The sequence below is a fragment of the Stegostoma tigrinum genome, chromosome 5 (assembly GCF_030684315.1).
Source record: "Stegostoma tigrinum isolate sSteTig4 chromosome 5, sSteTig4.hap1, whole genome shotgun sequence".
Lineage (NCBI taxonomy): Eukaryota > Metazoa > Chordata > Chondrichthyes > Orectolobiformes > Stegostomatidae > Stegostoma > Stegostoma tigrinum.
The window spans coordinates 96,801,206-96,822,022 of NC_081358.1; the positions used below are offsets into that span (position 1 = coordinate 96,801,206).

A 20,817-nucleotide genomic window follows, 5' to 3' on the forward strand; every position below is an offset into this window, starting at 1 on the left:
TAGATACAATTTAGCTTTCTAGACTTATCCTGTCTTTGTCTTCTGCCTTATCCTGCCCATATCTCCTCCACATACTGGGCTGTCTTAGCACTCGTCCTATATCTGACTGGACCTTGCAATAGTGTTAGGACTTTACATCTACTCTCTGCCCCCTTTCCTGACCAGATCAGTTTAAAACCTCCCCAGCAGAATGAACAAACCTCTCAGCCAGGATATTGGACCCATGCTAGTTCATGTACAAAATGTCCAGCTTGTGGAGGTCCCACCCACCCCAAAAACTGTCCCAATGATCCAAAAATCTAAAGCCATCCCTCTTATACCATCCCTATAGCTACATTGTCCTGACCTATCTTCCTATTCCTATACTCAGTAATGCATGGCACTTGAAGTAATCTGGACAGTACAATCTTAGTAGACTTCCCTTTTAATTTACTACCTAACTTTCTAACTTCCCGCTGCCGAAACTCACTTCTTGTTTTCATCTCTGTCTTTAATACCAATATGTACCGCGACTGCTGGCTGTTCACCCTCCCCATTCAGAATGGTCTGTAGTCATTCTGAGACAACAGGGAGGAAACATACCATTCGAGAGTCTCATTTGTTGCCGCAGAACCACCCTGACATTTTCCCTTACAATCGAGTCCACAGTCACTAAATCTCTCCCAGTCTTTTTCCATCTCTGATGCCACAGACTTGGTTGTTGCTGTTTTCCCCTGTGATGTCTTCTCCCCACAACAGTATCCAACAGGATATATCTGTTTAAGACGGGAATGGCCACAAGTGACTCCTGCACTACCTGCGCTTGCTTACTAGTCTTTCTGGAGGTCATTCAATGTTTTTATGCCTGTGTTGCCTTTACCTGTGGTGTGTTAATTCTCTAACTGTGCTATCCATGATGTCCTCAGCCTCATGGATGCTCCATTGTGAGTCCATCCAGTCAATCAGGTGCTGCAGCTGAACACAGTTTCTGCCCATATGGTCACCATTGAGACTGGAAGGGTCCCAGATTTCCCACATGTTGCAGGAGGGACATTCTATGGAACCAAGTTCTTCTGCCATTGTGACCCTTATTAACTACAAACAATAAACTAAGGAACAATTACCCAACCTCACTCTTTACTCACAAAGCAGATTTCTCTCGCTGTCTTTCAGTTCTTCACAAGCTACAAACAGCAAACACAGCTTTGCACTCTGCATTCCTCCTGGTACTATACACACAGTTTCAATACTGCTAAAGGTAAAGAAACATTCAATTAGTTGGTTATATTTCCCTTTTAAGATGTTGACCCAGATTTATGCCTGAAAAATAAATTGTCTGCAGGTATAGCCACACCAGGTTCCCATCACTATTTCAATATTCTAACATTTACAACACACGCCTTAGAATTGCTCAGGTTGGATCGCAGCCTTTCTGAAGAATCATTTGGTTTTATAGATGCTGTCTCTAACAGTGATTAATGGGGAGCAGGGGTCCAGGTTCACAAAGCTCTTCCTCATTCTCAGCCCTGTAGAGATCACATGAAGATGTCTGGCCTACTTTTGAGACCTTGGCCTCTTCCTGCCAGGCTTGATAAATGTCCAGTTCCTTTATAGCAATGCCATTTATCAGGCCCTAGGGGGAGGATTTGAAATTATTAGATTTTTCCGCTTTTAGAAATTGGAGCACAGAAACAGAAGCAGAATAACCTGAATACCACTCAGAACGGTAGAGACATGCAAGCACCCCGATATACATCTACACGAGAAACCCAACACATATATAGACAGGCGGTTATGCAAACATATATATGACCAAATATCCACACTTACGTGTATTCACAGAAAAAACAGCATAAATACAGACCAATAGCCAAAACTATTATTACATAAATATACATTTACATACACTAAAACTCTACTGTGCCCTACCTCAGCTTTCCCATTGTGTTGTCTGACAGCTTTTTGAACCTGTCATCATATTGAAAATTGGCTATACTAGTGCAGGTATGTACCCTTACTGGAAATGGAATAAAGTTATTTCTTGAGCAGGTATATTCCGATGATTTTATACTAACTTCTATCAAAGTAGACTTAGCAATGCAACCACTAATGTGAAACTGCTCAGCTTCAAACTCATGTCATTTGCAGCTATTAACCTACTTATTTTATCTAACTTTTAGTCATCTGCCTTAATAGCACTTCATGTGTCTCACTGTCAAATTTTTTTTCCAATTTTGCTGTAAAGACTTTGTGAAGTTTTATTACATTAAAGGCACTTTATAAATATAGCTATTGTTAGAGTGTCAGGCATTCAGAAATCATTGCAGCAGCAAAGGATATGGAAAATTGGCCTGATTAAAGGCATATTCACTGCTTCATGGACTCATAGATGTTTATTGCACAGAAGGAGGCCATTCAGTCCATTTTGTCCATGCTGGCCAACAACGATCTAATGACACCAACCCCATTTTCCAGTTCTTGGCCCATAGCACTGGAGGCTATGACAACACAAGTGAAACTCTAAATACTGCTTAAAAGTTTTGAGACTTTCTGACTCAAATGACCTTTCAGGCAGTGACTTCCAAACTTCCAATATCCTCTGTACAAAGTTATTTTCCCTCAACTCCCACCTTAGCCTGCTACCTCTTACCTTAAATCTATGCTCCCTGTCATTGATCCCTCCACGAATGGGGAAAGTGCCTTCCTGTCAACTCTGTCTGTGTCCCTCGTTATATAAACCCCTATCAGGTCACCTCTCAATTCACTGCTGCCAGGGCCCCTCCAATTCACGTGGTATTCTGGTAAACTTCTTCTACACCTAATTTAGTGCAATCATACTTTTCATATAATGTGCTGTATTGTATACACTCCTATAATCCTGCATGCTGTGCTCCACATAATTTCTAACCATTGTTTTATACAGTTCAATCTACTGTTATATTCCATGTCTCAGCTAATAAAGGCAAAAGTCCCAAATGTACTCTCAACCACCTCATCTGTCTGTCATACTAGGGGTGTGATGGAGATTAAATTAGATTTTCAGTAATTTCTAAGTTCCTACCATTTATGGAGTAATCTCTTGTCTTGCACTTTTCTAGGTTGAATTCCATTCATCAAAGTAATTTATCAAAAGCTTTGCTAAAGTCCACCTGATAACATCAGGTGCATTAGCTGCTTCAACACTTTTGGTTACCTCCTCAAAGAATTTGATTAAATTTGTCAGGCACATTTCCTTGATAAATCCATGTTGATTATCCCTTAATAATTTATGTTTCTCCAAGTGCAGTGATATTGTGTCCCACAGAATCCTTTATAAAATCTTACCCACCATCAAGGTTAGACTCATTAACCAGAAATTTCCTAGCCTACCTCTTTCTCCTTTTTAATAATGAGTCAATATTAGCTGTCCTCCAGTCCAATGACACCTCACCTAGGGCCAGAGAGGACTTGAAAATTACAGTCAGGACTCCTGATATCTCCTCCCTTCTCTCCCTCAACAGTCTGGGATGAATTTTGTGTGGGCCTGTGAATTTATTTACTTTTAAGGTTGCCGATTCCACTAGTAACTACTGTCTCTCTCTCTCACCCTCTAAGTTCAATTTTTTTCCAGTATTTACCAGTCCTTCGTCCTGATGTCTCTTCCAGCACCATCCTTTTCCATTGTGAAGACCGACTCAAAGCACTCTTTGAGGACTGTGACCATATCTTGGTGTCCAAAGACAGACTACATCTATGGACCATAATGAGCCCTACACTTTTCATGATTCTTGTCTTGCTTTTTACATATATTTCTTAAAACTCCCTTTGGGTTTTCCTTTATTAAACTTGCTAATATTTTCTCATGGACTCTGTTGGCTTTGCTAATTTACTTTTTAAGTTCCCTTGAACTTTTTTTACATCTCTAGGGTGTCAGCTGTATTGAACCTTAAGTACATGCCTGAAACACCTCCTCTTTTTCTTAAAACTAACCTGTATGCCTCTTGGCACTCAAGGTTCTCCTGTCTTGGTCTCACGCTTTGTCTTTACAGGAACATATTTGTCCTTTACTCTGGCTGTTTCTTTGTTAAATATCTCCTGTTGCTGTGACCCAGTTTTAGCTGTAAGCAGCTGCTTCCAGTTCAAATTGTGTCTTATCTTGGTAATATCAGCTTTCCCCTAGTTTAGAACTTCCCTTCCCAGCCCATGCTTGTCCTTTGCCATAGCTATCTTAATTTTGTTATTTCATTTATAGAACGTGGGAGTCACTGGCTAGGCCAGCATTTATTGCCTATCCCTAATTGACCAGACAGCAGTTAACAGTCAATCACATTGCTGTGGGTTGGCAGTCACATTTCGTCCAGACCAGGTAATGATAGCAATTTCCTTCCCTAAAGAGCCAGATCATTCACTGTCAGCATGATCATCATTATTAATGTAATTCCAGGTTTTAGTGAATTCAAATTCCATCATCTGCCATGTCAGAATTCAAACCCAGTCCCCAGAACATTACTCAGGTCTCCACATTAAAGACCAGCAAATAATATCACTAGGCCATCACCTCACTCTACCTAGCTGAGCTTGGCTATCATCTCTAAAATGCTCCCCTAGTGATGTGCCTTCCACCTGTCCAAGCCTACCTCTGCATATTAGGTTTTGAATATCCCCCTCCCTTGTTGGGCTTTCTATGCACTTGCTCGCTCCCCACCTTGCACACTAAGCCTATTCCAGATAATACTTGGGGTAATTAAAATCTGTTAATATAACTGCTTATTATTCTTACGTTCCTCTGAAGTGTAATTACACATTTGATCCTTATCTCCCCCTTACTGTTTGAGGGCCCGTTGTGTTTTAATTTTGTCCCCCTTGCACCTCCTAGATACTGGAGGGATTTCATTTCCTCTGTGTGTTTAATGTAGCTAGATTAACAATCATGATAAAATGGTACAGGCCTGAATGTAACAAAACGGGGTCAAGAAGTAAGTTAAAAATAGGACACAGAGCAGTTGAGTTTCAGCAAGAGAGGCAGTGGCGATGGTTTAAAAGCTGAATGCTTCAAATGCTGGTTACTCACAGTAATATATTAATTTTTAATTAATTATTCATAGAAATATTTTTAATCAAGCAGCTGAAGCTGCAGCATGAATTCCACAAAGGGTTCATCTAGCAGCTTCAGCATTTTTTTTTCCAAATCTTATCTTCTGATCAATAGTGTACAATATGTCTACTGAATACAAAATACTGAACATGTTCAGACTGTCTCATGGCTCACTTTATTTAGTACAGGGTTAGCCAGGCTAAAATAACTGCAACAAAAATCATAAAAACCATTGGAGCTGCTTCTTATCACGCATTAGTTACATAGGGTTTTATGTCTGTGGATGCCATGTAAATCAGAATTTTGTTTGAAAGTAAGTTGGCATCCTTTTTTTCAACTTTTATTGATTTTTATTTCTGATAAATTAAAAAAGACGTCCAATCTTTGTAATATCCTGGTGAAGAGTCTCAGGGTAGGTACAAAGTGAGCAAGACATAAAGTTTCAATTATATTCCCATTAAACACTCCCAAGCTATGAACAGAATCTTTGTGAGCCAATGGGGTATCTGCTTTTGGCTGGATAGCTGGTGAGGACCCCACGTCACTTATTATTGGGAAGGCACATTGTACTGTGTACAAGCCAGGCACTCGAAATCCCCCAAAAAGAGGAAGAGGTTGGGGCAGAAGCCCCATGCACTGAGAGGTGTTGGCCAAATAAGCTGACAATTCTACCGAATGAGTGATAATGGGAACTGCAGATGCTGGAGAATCCAAGATAACAAAGTGTGAAGCTGGATGAACACAGCAGGCCAAGCAGCATCTCAGGAGCACAGAAGCTGACGTTTTGGGCCTAGACCCTTCATCTGATGAAGGGTCTAGGCCTGAAACGTCAGCTTTTGTGCTCCTGAGATTCTGCTTGGCCTGCTGTGTTCATCCAGCTTCACAATTCTACTGAATGGTCATGTTGTTGGTGAGGTGGTGTCTGCTGTTGGTATTGCAACCACCCAAGGCTGAGGTGAATTATGGGATCCCAGGCTAGAGGTGGTGATGTTAGGAATCTGGGTGCCATGGAGAGAATTTCAGGGTTATGTGTGTCAGAAGTGGGTATCAGCAACAAGGTCAGGTCTTGGGTCTCGGGTCTCATGGCCTCACGACCCTACCATCCTTGCTGATGTCAGAGCTCTCAATGAGATTCTGGATGCCAGTTGAAAGAGGAGGCCCCTCTGCCACCTCACAAGCGTTTGTTTGCACTTCTTGCTTGGGGAGTTCACAATAATATATTAACAATAGTCAATCAATGCACTTCCCTTTGTTTTCCTCAGAAAACCCAGAGGGGTTCCTCATGAGGTTTGTACCAGCAATGGCCAGATGTGGACTAAAAGTCGACATTAATTGGTTACAGGCCTTCCTGTCATGGAATTATTCTCAGTAGCGGTGAATGTAGCAGAGTGCCCTTCTGCTACCCTCTTGCCTATTTAAACGTTTCCCAGTCACCAAACTCTCTAGCCATGCACAAAATCCCACCTAATGTCCTGCTACTATCTCTCACTCACAGCCTCAGCAACAATTCTGTAATAAAACCATTTCTTTCCATTTGTACACTGGCCATTCAGTAGTGCTCTCGAGTGACATTTTTAATCAGTGATAAAGTAACTGCAGTATCGATTCTGGATTCGCAAGCCAATTTGAGATTGAGATTCACTGCAAACACAGAATGTGCTGAGGTGGCACGGTAACTCAGTGGTTAGCACTGCTACCTCAAAGTGCCAGCAACCTGGGTTCAATTCTACCCTCAGGTGACTGTCTGTGTGGAGTTTAAACATTCTCCCCGTGTCTGCATGGGTTTCTTCTTGATGCTCTGTTTCCTCCCATAGTCCAAAGATGTGCATGTTAGGTGGATTGGCCATAGTAAATTGCTCACAGTGCTCAGGGATGTGTGTACATTAAGTTGGTTATACTGGGATGAACCTGGGTGGGATGCTATGAGGGTCGGTGTGCGCTAATTGGGCGGAAGGCCTGTTTCCACACTGTAGGAATTCTATGAAAAGACAGAAAGAAGGCACTTGAGACCTATTGCTAAAAGGTATACTTCATAGTTGAAAGCTGTGCAATAAAATGTTGAAAATTCCATCGCTGAGCAGTTTCCTTCTATTTTCCTCCACAGCTCTGGAGGGGTGCCATTGCGAGGAAACGCTGTAGGGGTATGAGAGCTGTCTATGCAATCATGAGTTACTACAAAACATTCAAGGTCAAGGCATATCTCATCGAGGTAATGAGACGCTTCCAGAATGTACGGAGCTTGAAAGACTATGGAAAGAGTGTAATATGGCCAACGCCTCCAACAGTCTTAGTCAAATTTGAGGAGAATATGAAGTATCTGTTCCGAAGGTAAGATGTATTTTCTTTAAGGAACTTCACAAACTTATTTGATTTGGTTTGCTTGTCACAAGTACCTGGGTACAGTGAAAAGTTTTGTTTGTAAGCAGTACAGGCAGATCATACCATACAAAGCACATAGGTTAATAGTGAGGAATATAGTATTATAGCTGCAGAGAAGGTGCATAAACAGCGAGCCCAACATTAAATTTAAAATGTGAAATATCCATTCAGAAATCTAATAACAGCAAGAAAAAAGCTGTTCTTGAATCTGTTGGTATGTGTGTTTAATCTTTTGTATCATCTGCCCAACGAAAGAGGTTGGAAGAGACTATAACCCAGGTGGGAGGGGTCTTTAGTTACGTTGGCTGCCTTCCTGAGGCAGCGAGACATATCGATGATGTCAATAGATGGAAAATTGGCTTGCATGATGTATTGGGCTGTATACACAACTCTCTGTAAATTCTTATTGCCCGAGGCAGACCAGTTGCCATACCAAACTGTGATGCATCAAATGTTCCTTACACTGTTCACCAAAGCCTTCCAAGGTAGCAGTGGCTTGAGTAAGAATCAGATTATCTTTGTGCCTTTCTGCATTTTTGATTGCTGACTGAAATTGGAAAAGGGCTGTTATAAAATAAAATAAAACAAAATAAAAACAAAGATTCACTTTTTAAATTCAGATTCCCAACATAAATCACAAGTGTTATTTACACTTCTACAAATGGAGGGAACATTGAAGAAGCACAGCACATCTGGCAGCATCCATGACAGAGAAACACTGTTAAGGTTTTGAGTCCATTATGTCTCCTATATCTACACTGCTGCTAGTTCAAGCAGTACTGGGAAGTTTATTGCACATGGGCTGAAGTCAGGATACATGTAAAAGGGGAGATTCGGCTGGGAATGGGTAGATAATTGGTACATGGAACTGTGATGAATTGTCAATGACAAGGGCCAACAGTCAGGTGATTGGTTCCCAGGCAGCTGAACAGCCTGAGTGGGGGAATGATATGTAGAGGACCTGCAGACCTCCAGAAAGGACGGTGCTGTCTTTTTCACTGCAATTAACAAAATGTCCAAAGCCTGAAGAAAGCTAGCTTAGTTTCCCCTCACCAGTTGTTGTAAGCTTTTGATTTTAATTAAAAAGTCAGACACTTCATAAGTCGTAAACCTGTGCCTCCTGCAAGGAAGTGAAAGTACCCAGAGAAGGAAGATCAAAAAGCCAAAATCCGGACAATCCAATAGCATCATCTCAGTGAATCCTGTAGACAGAGATCATTGAACTACTGTCCTGAGCTTCCACTCCACCCATAACATCATTTTGTTTTTTATCTTTGTCTGTCTGTATGTGTGTATGGGGCAAGTAATAAGGGGGTTAAAATTTTAACTGGGAGAGGTATATTTTGATGGCTCCTAATTATTTACTAGTAGCTCAAATCTATTTATTTGTAATGAATAGTCATCCTTGTTACATACAGGACCCTGGTCTGTGCTTTCTGTCAAATTCTGTACAAAAATACAGGTACATTGGGTAATTCTGCAAACTCTGGTTAAAATGCATTTTATACTTTACTTTAGTGTTGGCTCCAGCAGTAGAAATAAAATTTCCAGTAAGATATGACACAGAGTAAACTTTCCTCTGCATTTTCATAGAGTCATAGAGTCATACAGCTTGGAAACAGACCCTGTGATTCAACTCATCCAGACTGGCCAGTTTTCCCAAACGGAGTTAGTCCCATGTGCCTGCATTTGGCCCCTATCCCTCCAAACCTTTCCCATCCAGGTACCTGTCCAAATATGTTTTAAATTTTATAATTACACTTGCCTTTTGTTCCATAAAAGCCCACCAAGCTCTGTGAAAATGTTGCCCCTCAGGGTCCCTTTTAAATCTTTCCCCTCTCCCCTACAGCTTTTTTCTCTGACTGTTCTATGAGCTGGAACTACTTACCTCGGGTGTTTTCAGAGTCAGAGTGACTCTGGTGCCATTTAAAAGTGAAGAGGGAGACCTAACTCAGGGATTTCCTGGCAACCTCAAAATTTGTACTCATCTTCAAAGGATAGGGGTAGCCCGCCCACACCCTGAACTCCCAACCTGACTGGCTTCATTGTCGGGACAGGCATCACCTGAAATTTTCATGGATTCAAGCTAACTTCTTCACGCCTCAGAGTCCAGGGCTCCCTTGTAGGGTTATGAACTGTTTGGTTTTGTGAGCCTTTGGAAGGTGAGTTCAAAAAGCCTTATTCATGGCCCCATTTCCCTTTATGTCAACTCATCTTCCCATCTGGGCCCATGGCCCCTTATAACCCAATGCCACCTTATAACCAATTAATGTCCACCACTCATCCCCATGTCTTTTCATAACCTCTATGCCAACATATGGCTCTTCCATGTGCATGTACCCAATAAATACCATGTACAGAAGCAGTTAAATCTCGTGACAATATCTGCAATTCCTTTGCCACAAAAAACACATGTTGACAAATTATATGAAAAGTGTGTAAAGTGCCAGACAGACCACTGAAGTATCAATAGGTGAATTTACACAATGACAGCCAAAATGTAGTGAGCATTCCAATTCCTGAAGTCTCACCATGAAAATCAGCACCCACCATTTTTATTGGGTGTTGGTAGGCAGTGTGTTGTTTTAGATTATGCATTCATGGTTCATGTTGCAACAGCAAAGATAGAAATACAACCACCTTAGACCAGAATTCTTGAAACAATGTTAGAGTATTATAATTTTCTGGAGAATGTCTGAACATATTGGAGATGTTTGGAAGGGTAAGTTACCCTAGAGGAGAGCTTCAGTTTTTCTTTGACAGAGTTACAGTGCCCTGTGGGAAGTAAAAAAAAATGCTTGCTAATGCTTTCTGACTATTGACATAAGCCTGATGACAGTCATCAGAGAATTTGTGCTTTTACCATCAGTCACAGTGAGAATATTATTACAGTAGGAAAGTCAGGGCTCTTTCTGCAGCTGTTATTGACTGTTACTTTCTTGTAGGTGGAGGGCACGACAAATTGTGAAAAACATCCCACCTTCTGATATGCCACAAATCAAGGCAAAGGTTGCTGCCATGGATGCACTGCTGGGGCGAAGAAAAGACTGGGGTGTTCAGAGAAACTGGGAACAGGACTACCTCTCATCTGTGAGTATCATTTGCCATCAGTTTGTCAGCCCATCTTATTTGTAGACAGAAAACCGTGTCTCCATACTATTTCTGCCTTTAGTTAAAATGAACAAATCAAATTTCACAGCGCCTTTAACACTGGAATCATCTTCAAATCATTCCCAAATAAACAGTGAGAGCTAGACCTTTACATTTATTCAAGGCTGATTTAGGTAGATGTTTGATAGACAAGGGGTGTCAAGGGACAGCAAAGTTTTGCCAAGATCATGTCAATCATTATCTCATTGAGAGGTGGAGCAGGATCAAAGAGCTAAATGGAAAAAATCAACTCCTAAATCCTATACTCCTCTGTTCCAAAGTTATTGTTGAAGAGCTGACCTGAAAGATTCTGACACACATTTATTTTATGAAAAGCACACAGGATGCTTAATGGAACGTTTGATACAATGAATGAGTCTGTCTGTCAGGAACGCAATGTCTTAAAAATATTCTTTACAGCTGTAGTCATGATTTTGCTCACTTCCTTTTTCTATGTACGTTTTTACGATCCTTTTGTCCGTACAGTATGAGTTGGAATTCCCTCCCTAACTGTCTTTGTCTATCCCCTTCACTCCCTTCTTCCTAAACCTAACATTATGACCAGATTCTTTGTCTCTTCTCTCTCTCTCTCTCCATCTCTCTGTCTCTTTCTCTTCTCTACATAACACCCTTTCCTGATCTTAATTTTGTCAGGTTATAATCCGATAAAGTGCATTGGGTTTGTTAACAACATTAAATGTGTTCTAGAAATGCATGTTTTTGTTGTTGTTGGTCAACCTCTTCCTTTCCCTCTGTTCCTATTTCATTATCCCTTTAAAGCATGAGGTGGATTTATTTTTGTTTGGTAACAATGACAAGATACATGGATTAAAGGTGGGAAATCAGCATCTTACTGACTGTTAGAATAGATTTGTGAGTTTAACAGGCCCACTCCTGTTCGCCATATTGCCTGCTTTCAAATTGGTGACAACCTCCCTGTAAGTAGGATGTGTCAGAGGCTGCCCAAGTACATTGACAGGTGGAATGGGAGGTGCCTTCCCTCTTACACGTCTCTCTTTCCTACTGCTGGCAAATATGAAACCTTTATTCATTGACTCCCTGCTGATTGTCACAACACACAGACACAAACACTTGCTCTTGGAACTACGTTCTGACATTATGTGTTCTGCACGTGCAGGCCAGGGAAAATCCAGAGATGATGTCCCAGTTTACCACAACCATGAATGGACTGAAAAGCAAGGAGCAGTTCAGCTCTGTGCTGTTCTCTGCACATGTACGAAAGGTAAGGATAAAGAAGGAATGGACCTTCATTTTAACTAGAACAATTGCTAATAACAATAATGGTGCATGAGCGCGCTAATCATTTTATATGACTTTCAATCCCACCTGCTATCTTAAACAGTATATTGCTGTTTAAAAAGACAAGCAATTAATGTTACCATCGTCCTGTAGTGGATAGAAAGTGGCCATTCAGCCCATTATGCTTAGACTGTTTTTTGTGAAAGGTTCAGTCTACTTGCTACTTGCTGTTCCTCATAGTCCTGAGTATTTTGCTCTTTCATAAAGTTATTCAAGTTCCTAATGAAAGTTATTATTGAAATATATCCACCACCATATCAGGCAGTGTGTTCCAGATCATAAGAACTCTTTGCATTAAAAAAATCTCATTATTTCTCCAACAGCTTCTTGCCATTTGAACAATGCATTCAACGTTATTTGGTGATTTTCCTCAACAAAGGTTCCCAGACTTATATTTGTAAAATTTGCTCTTCACCTCTCCATTCTTTTGTCAGTATTGAAAATGGGATTGTTAATGGGAAAGCCTCATCAAAGCTGGACTTCTTTTATTCAAACTCCTTACCCATTCCACATTCAAAAAATGTTGACCCAGATAGAGTCATACAGTAATACAGAATGGAAACAGGCCTTTCGGCCCAAACTGGTCCATGCCAACCATGGTGCCCACTCAGCTTGTTCCAATTGCCCATAATTCGTCCATGCCCCTCTAAATCCTTCCCATCCATGTATCTATCCATAAGTTTTTTTTAAATGTTACCATTGTAACTGCCTCAACCACTTTTTTCCAGCAGCCCATTCCACATACGTGCCACTCTCTGCATGAAGTTGCCCCTCACGCTCGTCTTAACTATTTCTCCTTTCACCTTATACCCCTAGTTTTCAAATCCCCATTCCTGGGAAAAAGACTACATGCATTCACCCTTTCAATGATTTTATAGACTTCAGTTCACCACTCATTTTATACACCACCCATTCTCCTACATGCCAAGGAATAAGGTCTTATCCTGGCTAACCTCTCCTATAACTCAGGCCTACACATCCTGGCAACATTTTTGTAAATCTTCTTTGCACACTTTCCAGTTTAACTATGTCTTTCCTATAACAGGGTGACCAAAACTGCACACAGTACTCCAAGTATGGCCTCACCAATTACTTATACAACTGTAACATAACGTCCTAACTCCTATACTCAATGAAAACGAGAAGAACTGTGGATGCTGTAAATCAGGAACAAACACAGAAGTTGCTGGAAAAGCTCAGCAGGTCTGGCAGCATCTGTGAAGAAAAAGTCAGAGTTAACATTTCAGGTCTGGTGATCCCTTCCTCAGAACTGGTTATAACCAACTTCTGGTTTTGTTCCTATACTCAACGCTTGGACCAAATGAAGGCCAGCATACTAAATATCTTCTTCACCACCCTGTCCACCTGTGACACCGGAGGTCTTCCAGTCTCAGGATAGTTGTGGACCGGACAGACCCTAAGAATGTATGTCAGGACCTTGGAAGTCTTGACCCACAGACTACACGCTAATTGCCCAGAAAGTTTAATCTTCCAAACGGCAACTCTCCAGCATCTGGAACACACAGTATGTCCCCAACACTGGGTTACAGCCAGAGAGTGGAAAGGGTTCCAAATTACTTAACAATTAGCCAGGAACAGTTCAATATATCAAAATCTTCTCTGACCCCTGCATCACTATAAAATTGATCTCTACCGACTCACCACTGAATCCCCACAATCATTCACATTCACATACTGCACAATTTAGACTTCCAACCACTAAACATACCACACATGGGCAACAAATCCTCACCGGCCCAACCAACACCCCATGAATACCTCCGCTCTTCCACCCTCACTTCCACTGACACTCAACTGACCTCTTGAATAGATGCACTGACACCTGACTCCTCTCCTGCATCAACACTGATCTAGACTTTCTGGAACACAAAATTAGAAACTTGATCCTACTGGAGCTCCATCAATCATCCATATCAAGTGAAGAACTAGATTAACTTATCTTCTGCTGTGATAGAAGTAATTATTCACAAAAAGATGGCCTCTGGGAACCAAATAACCCCATCCATAATATTACGTATAGATCAATATCTTGGTTTTGTTTTCAGTTCTGGTTCCACATACTCTATATCAATCTGCCAAATGGTTCCTCAAAAATCCGCTTGGGGATTAGAGATGCCAACTTATTTACTATGTGATTTTTCCACCATTGTACATCGATGGTACATTTTATGAAACAGCACCACATCAGTAAAAGTACTCCACACAACTACTATTGACTAAAGTGTGGACATATCCATAACTGTCTGATAGAAAAGTCAGGCCTTTCCCCAACAAAACAGTTTGGGTGATGCCTGTATCCCAAAGTATAATTATAGAGATGCTCACCTTATTGAGGAATCCAATTAAGTGTTGTCAGCATTGGGCATTCTGCTGTGTACACCCCCCCCCCCCACCACCAGTTTTTTGCTATAACAGAGACAGGAGGAGTGCATTGTCTTTCTCTGGTCCCACTATTCCATGGGTCACAACACAAAATTCACTTGTTTTTACCTGGTGCCTGATATAGTTTTTCATATTTTGCAGGAGAACAAGCAGATTTTAGAGATAGATCCAGGCTCCAGATTCAAAAGTCAGCGTTTTCAAACCTTGTGTTAGGATTCTTCTGGCTACTCAGAGTCTGGCAGCTCTCCAGCACTTTGGGCAAGCTGGGCCAGATCAATTCGATATGGTTGGGCGTTGCACCTGCTGCCTAGCTCACAGGGCCTGGAGAGTGTTGAGATTTAGGGATTGGGACTCTGAAATCTGACTGACAATGGGAGTGGGAGGCAACCTGATGGGGGAGGTTATTATCAGACAATGTGGAATCCCAGCTTCCATCCTTCCTTTATTTACTGTTTTTCCCCTCTGCATTACCTATCACCAAAGTCTAGGTAGAGCTTCTCCAGCATTCTGTGCTTGTTTCAAGATTCCAGCATCTGCAGTATTTTGCCTTTACAGCATTATGACTAGAGTGGAATAGAATCCTTACAGTATGGAAACAGACCCTTCAGCCCAACAAATCCACACTGAACCTCAGTGCATTCCATCCAGATATGTTCCCCTATAATCCACCTAACCTACACATCCCTGAACACTATGGGCAATTTAGCATGGCCAATCCACCTCGTCTGCACATCTTTGGACTAGCTTATAGTCATTGGCCTATGCCTCAGACCCAATTTAAATAACAGTGTAAAGTTTGCAGACCTCATAAATCCTGATACTTTGCTTGTATCTGGTAAAAATTGATTAATGATTCTCAGAGCATCCCTCATTTCCTCACTGGTTTCCTTTAACAGCCTGGGATACAATCCTTCCAGCCCTGATGGTTTATTCACCTTCAGGAATGTCATATCTACTAGCACCTCTTCTTGCATTATACTATTATCATTACCATCCTTGCCCGTTGTACCCTATGTTGTACCTGTTCAACCTCTTTAATGTTTAATAAATGCATTTATTAGTTTATATCCTGGTGTTGTTATTTATTCACCCACCTAACTCAAATAGATTATGTGATGCATTCCAATAAACCACACCTCAGTGTTGGGATTTGACACCTACATTTATTTCAACCCACTGGATATTAAGGAAGAAATGCTGTACGGTGGGATACCAGACTTTGTGAGAGTGGCTGGTGAATCTGAAGCTAAAAGACATTTTGAGCATTTGAACCCTGATGTAATAAGCATGTGCTTTTTGTATACATAAGCATGTGTGTGTTTGCATATCTTCATGTGTGTAGTTGTGTATTTGTATCATTCTCCAGAATATTTATATATCCCTTCGCAGAAATGCTCATTTTTCTTGCTTTCTCAACTTAGGTGAATAGGTTTAATAAATGTGAGGATCGAGCTATTCTCATCACTGACCAACACCTGTACAAGCTGGAGCCAGCCAAACGCTATAAGAGCATGAAGGCACTCCCACTTAGCCATGTGAGTATCCAGGCACGCATCAAGCCACAGCTATAAGTTGGAGACAGTTCTTCCAATCTCATCATTGAGATGAATAAAAATAAATGTAGAAAGAACAGAGAATGTTGAGAGATTGAAAAGTGTAGATGTACAAAGGGAATTGACTGTCCTTGTAAATAAGTCACTGAAGGCTAACATGCAGTTATGGCAAGCTATTAGGAAGGTCAATGGAATGTTAGCTTTTATTGCAAGCGGGTTTGAGTACAGGAGTAATGAAGTCTTGCTTCAATTGCGTAGGAGCTCGGTTAGACCACATCCGGATTATTGTGTGCAGTTTTGGTCTCACTATTTCAGGAGACAGATTATTGCCATGGGGGGAGTGGAACAAAGGTTCACCAAACGTGTTCCCAAGCTGGTAGGACTGTCTATGAAGAGATATTTGGAAAGCTGTGGCTATATTCTCTAATGTTTTGAAGAATGAGAGGTGATCTCATTGAAATTAAAGGGATTGACATCATAGATGCAAGTAAGGTATTTATCCTGGATGGGCAGCCAGGAACCTGGGGTCAAAATTTATAAATAAAGGGGATGCCATTTAGGACAGTGAAAAGGAGAAATTGTTACACTCAAAAGATGGCGAGCCTTTTGAACTCTCTACCTCAGAGAGCTATGGAAACTCAGTATTTGAGCAGTTAAAGTGGAGGTTGATAAATTTTTAATTATCAGTGACATATAGGACTAAGAAGATGGAGTGGGTAAAAGCTACTTAAGCATTAAATCAGTCATCATTGTATGAAATGGGGGAGCAGGGTTGATGGGCTGACTTACCTGATCCAGTTCCTATGCTCCTAAAATGGTGCAGATGTTGGAAATCTGAAATATAACAGAAAATGCTGGAGGAGCACAACAGATGTGACAGAATCTCTCAGGAGAGAGAAACAGAATTTTGAGTCTGGTATGGCTTCTTCCAAACTTCACCATTAAACATAGCACTTAAAGATGGAATCAAACCATTAGGAACCTGCTTAAGGACAGAAGGCTGGAAAGCTTGGAAGCCGCAAATCTTTTCAAGATTGAATTGAGTGACATCTCAGTCAAAGTCTGCCTTTGTGACCTGAGAAGGAATTATGAGAAGAACCTGAGAAGAAATAAGCAGCCATCTGGCCGATTTTGACAGGAGATTCTATATCTGCTGCAGGACCCTGAATATGATATTCAGGTGTAAGTGAGAAAAACATACTTCACTCAGTTGAACCAAGCCAACTGTAGCCTAACCAATGGTTCTTAAATGGGCTCTTGTTACTCCATAAGAAAGGGATGGAATGCATTTTGGGAAGATGTTCTATGGGGCCTGGATTTGCAGTGGTTTCCTCCTGACTCCAGATACTTGTTGAAGATTAGTGCCACTGCCCACATTATTTTTTTCCACTACAACAGTAACTGCAATTGCAAGAGGGCTTTCATTTCCCAGGAGGAAAAACTGGTAAAACATGCAAACACGATATACTTGTCGAATTTGTCTTGTTTCCCTTAAAAGGGAGCTCCACTACAACTGGTGAGTTCCTAACTGAGATTTAATGTTTTTTTCATAAAGGATTTTACCTCTGGATTGGTTGTAATGCACTCAATGATATCCCACGATTATAAAAGATGCTGTGTGAAAATAGACCCTTTCTTTAAAAGAAATAACAAAGAGTTTTGACAGGTTAGGTCGTAAGAAACCTTTTTCCCATGTTTGAATTAAGGAGCATGACCTTAAGGTCAGATCTAGCCCAATCAGGATAAGGGGCATCTGGGGCATTTTATTTCCAGCAGGCTGTGGGTATGGAATCAATAGAAAGTTCTAGACTGTTACAGACACATCTTTATTAGTCTAAAGGAGACGATGGCCTTGTGATGTTATTACTAGACTATTAATCCAGAGATGTTCTAGGGCCAGGGTTTAAATCCTGCTACGGCCAATGGTGGAATTTAAATTTAATGAAAATCTGGAATTACGAATCTAATTTAAAACTCACCTGGTTTACAAATATCCTTAAGGGAAGAAACTGTGGTCCTTAGCCTGATCTGTCCTACATGTGACTCCAGACCCACAGCAATGTGATGACTCTTAATAGGCCTCTGGTCTTGACAGTGATAGCCACATCTGTGAATGAATAAAAAAGTTACAAGCTATGATGCAAAACAGCGGTTGAGGTACAGAATAGTTAAGGCGCAGACTTGAAAGGCTTGCCACCTATTCCACCTTTAGTTTCGATGGCACAGGTCTGAGTTACACAGGTGCTGTGTCAGCTGGTAGTCAAGCAGCTGTTTGACTGACATGGCGACGCACAGGTCAAACATATTACTCGACTGAGGAATTGTACAATCAACACTGGCAGCAATGGCTGAACTGTAAGAGTCAGAAATCCACTGTAACAGATAAAGTGTTCTGGCCAAATGGATAATGTTAAACTGAAATGTTCCTAGTTTGGACAATCTAAACCCACAAGCCATTCGCTCGGTGAATCTAACATCCCCCATTTGTTCCGTCAGGTCACTGGGGTCAGCGTTACTAATGGCAGGGATCAGTTGATCATCTTCCACACCAAGGCAAATGACGATCTGGTGGTTTGTCTGGACAAGATGCAGCGTGGAAACGATAATAGGATTGGAGAAGTTATTGGTGTCTTGGCCAATCACTTTAGCAAGTGAGTGATGCATTCAATACCATGTTACAAAGCAATGTAAACACATTCCAACTATGCAGCAATTCACCTTCTCACAAATACACAGAATATCTGTGGAAGCCACTTTGGCAGTGGGCTGTCTACTGCTCGTTCAAAGAAATAATGAATGATTATTCTTCTATGCTCAAGAATTGGTGAAAAACTAATGTGGTTTCCTTATTTGAAGATAAAACTATGTACAGATATTGCTGACTTGGAGGGTAAGTATTGCACATTTAACTTCTACCTTGCTGCTTGCATATAAGCCATGGCACTAATACACTGTATCATGTTGAGGTCACAATGATAGACAATGGCATGATACACTTCCTTGGAGATACATGAGCCTTACACTACTGCACTGTGCATCTTAATACTGTCAATATAACAGGGAAGTTAGTAGTGTTTAATTGCATGAAGGACCATAACCTGTAATGCAAGACACTTCCAGATCTGAAACAAAAGCAGAAGATGAGGTAAATACGGGTGTAGTGGCTCAATAATATTAACAACAGAAAGGAAAGCTATGCCAAGGGTGTGAAGGAGATCCCCAGCTTTGTGATCGCTATGTTACAACATAGGGTCAAACAAGGAAGATGTTTGTCCATTTGATTTCCAGTTCCAGTACATTTAGCTTCTTGGATGATCGATGAGGGTTTTTTTTGACAGACCTATCCTAATTTCTTCCCATGCCATCAGCTATCAGTGTTCTACCCTCACCCATTTGTCCTGGTAACCCCTAGCAGTGGATACTATCATCTGTGTACAGGAATAAAAAACAGCACCAGCTTGGCACCTAAAACTACCCATCATTCTGTGTTAATTGACACAAAATAATGAATGTACTCCTCAGCTATCAATAACATAGACCATCAGCAAACCAATTGGATAATATAATGACCACACAGATGCTATAGGCAGCAGACTTAAGGATAAAATTATTATTACTCAGAATACCAACTTCTGACAAATTTGGAATAACTTGACAGCTCGGCCAATATAGAGAAGGCAGAGCTGGGAGATATGGGAATCTGGTGATGATATGAGGAAGCTGGAGGTGTTTTGGGTTAGGTGAGGATATGTAGGATGACAAGATGCATTCGAATAATAGATGTCAGGATTTAACAGCACAAAGTGGAATGAAGGACCAAGGGATGGAGAAGTGCAGCTATTGATACAGTGGGAAGTCACAGCTCCAGAAGACGAGCAACAAATGATATAATAGTGACAGCACTATAAAGAATTGTGTTACAAATTAAAAACAAAACAAACTGCTAATATAAAATGGCCACACTTAAAAGACTTCTGTAAATATCGGGATTGGCAATTATCAGGTACAGAAAGCATGTAAAGACACAGAGATAAATTACAAAGGATACAATTTGGTCCCAAAATCCAGATCAATTAATCAGTTCCAAGAACAGGTTGGAAGACAGTTTAAGTGGGAGTACATTGATTGGGCTGTACAGCAGAACCTTTAATTTGTATTTAATTAATGTCCTAAATTACTTGGAAGCATTTGATAGGAGAGCATAAAGTATTTTATGCTGAACCTATGGTATTACTGACCTGGGATTGTTTGATGCAAATACTGAATAGGAAAAATAAGGCAGAATGTTCTGTTCCCTTTTGTGACTTACCTCCTCAAGAGACAAGCTTACCTTTGAGTGACACCGTATTGACTCCTAATTATCTAATATGTGGCTGGTTTATCTGTTTGCAAGTCTCCTTTGATAAAACTGCGGTTGTCTGCTAGTGGTATTAATCCTATAGACGTGGAGTAGGATTAACGATTGAATGAATTTGACGACCAGGACCTCTGCTATAGACTGCTTTCTACTGCCATGGCAACAGATAGATCACTGTTTCGCATTATTTGATGGTTCCTGTGATCAAGGTGTTGCTGCACAACACTGTAGGTGTTTTTGTTAATGTCTTTAAAAGCTGTTGCTTTTGAGTGTTGTATATAACAAGGTGTATAGCTGGACGAACACAGCAGAAACTTTCTGAAGAAGGGTCTAGGCCTGAAACATCAGCTTTCCTGCTCCTCTGATGCTGCTCGGCCTGCTGTGTTCATCCAGCTCTACACCTCATTACCTCAGATTCTCCAGCGTTGGCAGTTCTTACTATCTCTCCATATGTTGTTTTTTTTTACCGTGGCTTGTGGTCAAACGGGACCTCACTTAATTTTGCAGAGATCTAGACTTAAATCTTTCGGTCAGGTTCAAGATCTTACTGATGTCGCCTGTGAAGAATTCTATGAGCAACTCTTTTGCAGTTATTCTGTCAA

At 40.9% G+C, this 20,817-nt stretch overlaps 1 protein-coding gene across 1 annotated transcript in view; it reads left to right on the forward strand.

Annotated features, from left to right (window-relative positions):
- Positions 1–20,817, forward strand: part of LOC125451822 (unconventional myosin-Id-like) — a 136,208-nt gene that overhangs the window by 88,199 nt on the left and 27,192 nt on the right. Inside the window, exons 17-21 of the mRNA XM_048529446.2 lie at positions 7,158–7,381; positions 10,378–10,522; positions 11,721–11,825; positions 15,727–15,840; positions 18,355–18,509. Of these exons, the coding sequence (XP_048385403.1) occupies positions 7,158–7,381; positions 10,378–10,522; positions 11,721–11,825; positions 15,727–15,840; positions 18,355–18,509 (743 nt within the window). The remainder of the gene's footprint in view (positions 1–7,157; positions 7,382–10,377; positions 10,523–11,720; positions 11,826–15,726; positions 15,841–18,354; positions 18,510–20,817) is intronic.